The 6677-nt window shown below is 40.9% G+C and overlaps 1 protein-coding gene across 1 annotated transcript in view; it reads right to left on the bottom strand.

Moving 5' to 3' along the window:
* Positions 1 to 411: 411 nt before the first annotated feature.
* Positions 412 to 6677, bottom strand: part of LOC134078212 (NACHT, LRR and PYD domains-containing protein 3-like) — a 7209-nt gene continuing 943 nt past the window's right edge. The window contains exons 3-7 of the mRNA XM_062533968.1: positions 6615 to 6670; positions 5849 to 6453; positions 5361 to 5752; positions 1175 to 1206; positions 412 to 431 (exon numbers count right to left, since the gene is read on the bottom strand). Of these exons, the coding sequence (XP_062389952.1) occupies positions 412 to 431; positions 1175 to 1206; positions 5361 to 5752; positions 5849 to 6453; positions 6615 to 6670 (1105 nt within the window). The remainder of the gene's footprint in view (positions 432 to 1174; positions 1207 to 5360; positions 5753 to 5848; positions 6454 to 6614; positions 6671 to 6677) is intronic.

Here is a 6677-nt window from a genome sequence, read left to right as displayed (position 1 = left end):
CTCATGTCCAGCTCTCTTAGGTGGGGGCTTGCCCCCTGGTGAGCCAAGGCCAAAAACCCCCCTTTCAGTTTACAGCCAACAAGTCTGTACACACATAAACATGTATCATGCAAACATGTATTGCAAAGAGTGAAATCAGAGAGGATATATCAATTCAAGAGTAAAACAAAGATCTCGCTACTGTTGGCTTAACACAAACTATTACCGGTAGTTACAACTAGGCCTACTAGTCTGTCAATAATCTACACAATATCACCGACCTCAGTGTTTCCAGTTTGCAGTTTGGACTCTGTAGAGCAGAGAGCAGTTTTTCCCCAGGCTTCTGCAGGTCATTCTGACTCAGGTCCAGCTCTCTTAAGGGGGAGTTTGCAGACTGCAGGGCTGAGGCCACAATCTCCCAGGACTTCTCTGTTAGTTTACAGTCAGCAAGTCTGCAAGAGAGACAAAAGAGTATTAAATGGTAATGTGTCATGCCCAAAAATGCAAGTGAAATAAGAGAGGTGAATAAATATAACTGTCCCGTATGCAAGGGATAAGAGCATAATTAATATGAGTCCCAAATTAGAGATGGAATTGATGAGAATTTAAAGGTTGAAATGGCATAGTTAATTCTGCTTGTTGGTCTAAAAGAGGAACTATGCAGGGTTGGCGATTTCATCTCTGGTTTCGGTTTCGTTTTTCGTTTTCGCTCGTTTTATGCTTGCATTTTCTCTGCAGAGCTTCCCCGACAGCTTTAGCGTGTATATTTATACATGTATAGGCTATATTTAAATATATAAATTGCAAGCGTGGTTCTTCGTCTCAGACTTCCAGATGTAAACAAGGAGCGATCGTCTCCTGCAGAAAGTTGCATAGGGTCTCTTTAATATTGATTTCCTTATTGATTTCTGATCAATTACAGGTTTAGAAATTAAGAGATACTGAAATCAGAACGGATAAATCAATCAAGAGTAAAACAGCAATGTTAATTGAGTGGTTAACACGGTCTACTTTTAACCGTATGCATCATTCAACACAGTTTACAATATTACTGACTTTAATGTCTCCAGTTTGCAGTTTGGACTCTGTAGAGCAGAGAGCAGTTTTTTTCCTGACTCCTGCAGGTCATTCTGACTCAGGTCCAGCTCTCTTAAGGGGGAGTTTGCAGACTGCAGAGCTGAGGCCACAATCTCACAGGACTTCTCTGTTAGTTTACAGTCAGCAAGTCTGCAAGAGAGACAAAAGAGTATTAAATGGTAATGTGTCATGCCCAAAAATGCAAGTGAAATAAGAGAGGTGAATAAATATAACTGTCCCGTATGCGAGGGATAAGAGCATAATTACAGTTTTTTCCAATTGCTTACACACAATTTTTCAAACCGAGTTCTTTTTAACAAAATTTAAGCACAGGTATCCAAACGCCACACTCATTTTGCATAATTCCTAGATTCTTTGCAAAATGAAACACTTCAGTCAAAACAAACACACTTCAGTCAAAACATACACACTTCAGCCAAAACATATACACATATTTGTAAAAATGCTATTAGTTGTCATTTAACAAACACAGTCCTCAATGATCAGACACTATTGCAGCCAGTTTCACACTGCAGTGATAAATGCAAAACGCATTTGTAAAAAGAAAAATTAGGAAATAGCATGTGCTAGATTTTTGCCCAGACATTGTTATGTAAGGGATCATTTAGATGTCCAAAAAATAGTGACAAACCCACAACATTCTTCATGATTAGTTCGACATAGGGAAAGTGTACATAAATAGGTCTATAAACTTGCACTTGCACTGTACAACACTGAAGACTGCTGTAGACTGAATATTTCAAGTATCTCTTTCAATACTTACAGTATTTCTAACCATAATCAGTTACAGTAATCAACCAACAATGAAATCAATTGAACAAATAAAATCTGTAGACAAACAAAAACTACTGCATAAAGTACATACACTTTGACTCTGAAGAGCAACTACTGCAAAAGCAACAAGACTGTATAGCACACCTGAGTGCTGCGTTTTCAATTTTGCACATGTGTGCTTACACACCTGGTGGATGTGATTATCCAATTCGTTCATTAGTGCAGTCATTGGCAATCCGGGGCTTTGTAATGACAAGGAAGTAACCTCACAATCCTTATCTGTGTCTAAGGTGTGGAAATGTGTGTAGAGTTTTACAAATCACTGTGTGTAATGTTTTGCAAAAAGGGTGAAGCAGACATTGTGTGTAATGTTGTGCAAATCTGTGGAGGTGTTTTGCTCCTTGGAGTAAAATTTGGCTAATTGTGTGAAAAAAAATATTTTAGTGTGTAAACAATCGTAAAAAACTGTAATATGAGTCCCAAATTAGAGATGGAATTGATGAGAATTTAAAGGTTAAAATGGCATAGTTAATTCTGCTTGTTGGTCTTAATATTGATTTCATTGATTTCAGATCAATTACAGGTTTAGAAATTAAGAGATATTGAAATCAGAACGGATAAATCAATCAAGAGTAAAACAGCAATGTTGTTAATTGTGTGGTTAACACAATCTTCTTTTAACAGTATGCATCACTGACTTCAGTGTCTCCAGTTTGCAGTTTGGACTCAGAAGAGCAGAGAGCAGCTTTTCTCCTGAATTCTGCAGGTCATTCTGACTCAGGTCCAGCTCTCTTAAGGGGGAGTTTGCAGACTGCAGAGCTGAGGCCACAATCGCACAGGACTTCTCTGCTAACTTACAGCCAGCAAGTCTGCAAGAGAGACAAAAGAGTATAAAAAGGCAAGTTATAAATCTACAGGAAGAGTGAGATAGGAAAATATTATAACCGTCCCACACTTGAGCAGGCCCAAAACAACACTACTAAGGGGGATAAGAGGAGAGAATAATATATGAGCCCTGAATACCATGTAACCAGTTAATGCTGGCAGTGGTCGTCTCGGAGGTGTGTTTGGGTCGCTATCTGAAGGGGAGGGGGGGGGGGGGGGGGGGGTCATGCTCTGCTTCAGTATGCCACAGTGCATGTTGCCATTCATGGTTCCCTAAAAGAACTGTACTAGTAGGTCCCCAGTGCTGGCAGCGCTCATGCAACCCCAGACCACTACACTCCCACCACCATGCTTGACTGTAGGCAAGACACACTTGTCTTTGTACACCTCACCCGGTTGCTGCCACACACGCTTGACACCATCTGAACTAAACAAGTTTATCTTGGTCTCATCAGACCACAGCACATGGTTTCAGTAATCTATGTCCTTAGTCTGCTTGTCTTCAGCAAACTGTTTGCAGGCTTTCTTTTTCGTCAACTTTAGAAGAAGCTTCCTTCTTGGACCAGACCAATTTGATGCAAGAACTGAGAGACTGACCCCCCATCCCTTCAATCTCTGCAGCAATGCTGGCAGTGCTCATACATCTATTTTCCAAAGACATCCTCTGGATATGAGGCTGGTCATGTGCATTCCACCTCTTTATACGTCTACTGTACTGTTGTCCAAAGACAGCCTAGTCTGCATATGAGGCTGATCACGTGCACTCCACCTCTGTGGTGGCCCATGGCGAGGCCTGTTCTGAGTGGAGCCTGTCCTGTGTGGAGCCTGTCCTGTCGCTGTATGGTCCTGACCACCGTGCTGCAGCTCAGTTGCAGGGTGTTGGCAATTTTCTTATAGCCGTCGGTAGTCTTAATTTACAGCAACAATTCTTTTTGTTCAGTCCCTGAGAGAGTATTTTGCCATGAGGTGCTTCCAGTGACCAGTATGAGAAAGTGTGTGAGCGATAACACCAAATCTCACAAACCTGCTCCCCATTTACACCTTGTACCTGTAACAGCCCTTGTAACACGAGAGACATGAGACGGGGGAGTGAAAATGGCTAATTGGCCCCACATTTGTTGCCAGCGGCAGACATTACAAAAAACGGTTTGTCTAATACAATCTAACCAAGTGTTTTAATCTTATATCAAGATTAAAAATCTAGTTTGTATTGTTTTCAGTACAAAGACACTTACCTAGTGCTTTCTTTTGATATTATTTGACTTAATTTAAGAAAGGTTTGTCTTATTTTAAGTCATTTCATCCTGAAAACAAGCAATAATTATCTGCCAGTGCAGTAAGTAAATTTGTTGTAAAACAAGCACATTTATCTGCCAGTGCAGTAAGTCATTTTATCTCCTTAAAATAAGTCAAGATCTTCTTAAATTAAGTGAAATTATCTTTTGAGAGAACGCTAGGTAAGTATTTTCATACTTAAAACAATACCCAATAGATTATTTACCTTAATATAAGATAATTACACTTTGTTAGATTTCATTTTTTGCAAACATTAATGGTTGTGTGCTCAGTTATTTTGAAGGGACAACATTTACACTGTTTAAATAATAATACATTTACACAAGCTGTATACTGACGCCTTTACATTGTGGCAAAGTGTCATTTCTTCAGCGTTGTCCCGTGAAAAGATAAAATAAAATATTGCCAAAAATGTGAGTATACTCACTTTTGTGAGATACTACAGTATACAGTATGTCAGACCTTGCATCAGGTTTTGTGAAATACATGTTTCTTGGATCTTAGATTTCTTTACTCAAGACCTTAAGATTTCTCTGTTGGTTATATCAATTTTCACTTGCATATGCATCATGACTAGAGCACACACACTGAACATGAAATAGATAAACTCGATATCATAATTGAAGTATTGTAATACTCACAGAGCCTTCCTGCAGCATCTCACCACTGGTACCAGTCTCCTTCGTCCCTCGTCTAATGTTTTGTATTTGCTCAAGTCAAACTCATCCAGCACCTCCTCGGACATCAGAAGCATGTGGGCCAGTGCTGAACAGTGGGCAGGTGATAATGTACTGCACATGCCATCTGGAGATTGCATATATTTCTGAATTTCTTCATGTAGAGAATGATCATTCATTTCAAACAAGCAGTGGAAAAGATTAATGTATCTTTCAGGAGATGGATCCTTCCACTTTAGAACTTTGATATAGTGACATGTTTTCTGGATGCCGTCTGAGCTGTTGTGTGTGTTTGTCAGAAGGCCCTCTAAAAGGGCCTGATTGCACTCCAGTGAGATGCCAACAAGGAAGCGAAGGAAAAGGTCCAGATGTCCATTCTTGCTACACAAAGCTTTATCAACAGCACTCTTCAACAGAATATCCAAAGGAAGTGAGCCTTTCATAGTTCTGTGTTTTTCACTGAAGAAAGACTTCAGTACATCCAGATTTCCTAACATATGGGAATGAAACACAAATATGGCTGCTAGAAACTCCTGGATGCTCAAATGGACAAAGCAGTAGACCTTCTTGTAGTGAAACACACATTCTTCTCTGAAGATCTCAGTGCACATGCCAGAGTACACTGAAGCTTCACTGACATCAATGCCACACTCTCTCAGGTCTTCCTCATAAAACATGAGATTGCCATTCTCCAGATGCTTGAAAGCCAGCCCTGCCAGTTTCAATATGACACCCTTATGTGGTTCCTTTTCCTCTTGATACTTTTGGTTCTTCCTGGTGGTCTGGATAAGCAGGAAGTGTATGAACATTGCAGTCAGTGTTTTGGGGGCTTCTTTGCCATCATCCTGTTCCAGTATCTGCTGAAGAACAGTGGCTGAGATCCAACAGAAGACTGGCATGTGGCACATGATGTGGAGACTCCTGGATGCCTTAATATGTGAGACGATTCTGTTGGCTTGATTCTGGTCACTGATCTTCTTTCTGAAGTACTCTTCCTTCTGTGGGTCATTGAACCCTCGTACTTCTGTCACCAGACCGATGCACTGAGAAGGGATCTGACTGGCTGCTGCTGGTCGGGAGGTTATCCAGATGAGAGCAGAAGGAAGCAGAGTTCCCTGAATGAGACTCGTCATCAGCACATCCACTGATGATGTTTGTGTTACATCAGACAACTTCTGATTCTTTTGAAAATTCAGTGGAAGTCGACTCTCATCCAGACCATCAAAGATGAACACAATGTGGCAGTCTTTGTATTCACCATTCTGTAGCTCTTTAAGCTCTGGGTGGAAGTCAAGCAGGAACCTGTGAAAACTGTACTGATCATGTTTGACCAAATTCAGCTCACGGAACGGAAGCACAAACATGAAATCTACATACTGGTTAGCTCTCTCCTCTGCCCAGTCAAGGATGAACTTCTGCACGGACACAGTTTTTCCAATGCCAGCAATCCCCTTGGTCATCACAATTCTAATGTGTCTCTCCTGTCCAGGCAAGGGCTGGAAGATGTCATTACAGTTGATTCCTGTGTCTTCTGTGGTTTGTGGCCTGGATGCTGACTCTATCTGCCAAACCTCATGTTCATTATTCACCCCTTCACTCTCTCCCTCTGTGATGTAGAGCTCTGTGTAGATCTTGTTCAGGAGTGTTTGAGTCCCTGACCTTATGATGCCTTCACATATGCTCTCAAACCTCCTCTTCATGCTGGCTTTATTAGTCATCAGTACTCTGGTCAGGACATGTTTGTCTGTTTTGCATTAAAATAACAATAATCAAACAGATGTCAGTATCGAACACAGCTAACTGGTCATTGAGTCCAGCATAGCAACAATGAATATTAACACCACATGGCCCTGGGTCTTGTTCTTGGGAACACGCCCATAAGTGCAATTGTGCACATTTGTATACCTGCTAATTCAGCCCTGTTGACTGGAGCATGCTCAGTTAGACTGCTCCTCCAAACACTGTAGA

The sequence above is a fragment of the Sardina pilchardus genome, chromosome 1 (assembly GCF_963854185.1).
Source record: "Sardina pilchardus chromosome 1, fSarPil1.1, whole genome shotgun sequence".
NCBI lineage: Eukaryota > Metazoa > Chordata > Actinopteri > Clupeiformes > Clupeidae > Sardina > Sardina pilchardus.
This window is presented reverse-complemented; position numbering and strand designations above follow the sequence as displayed.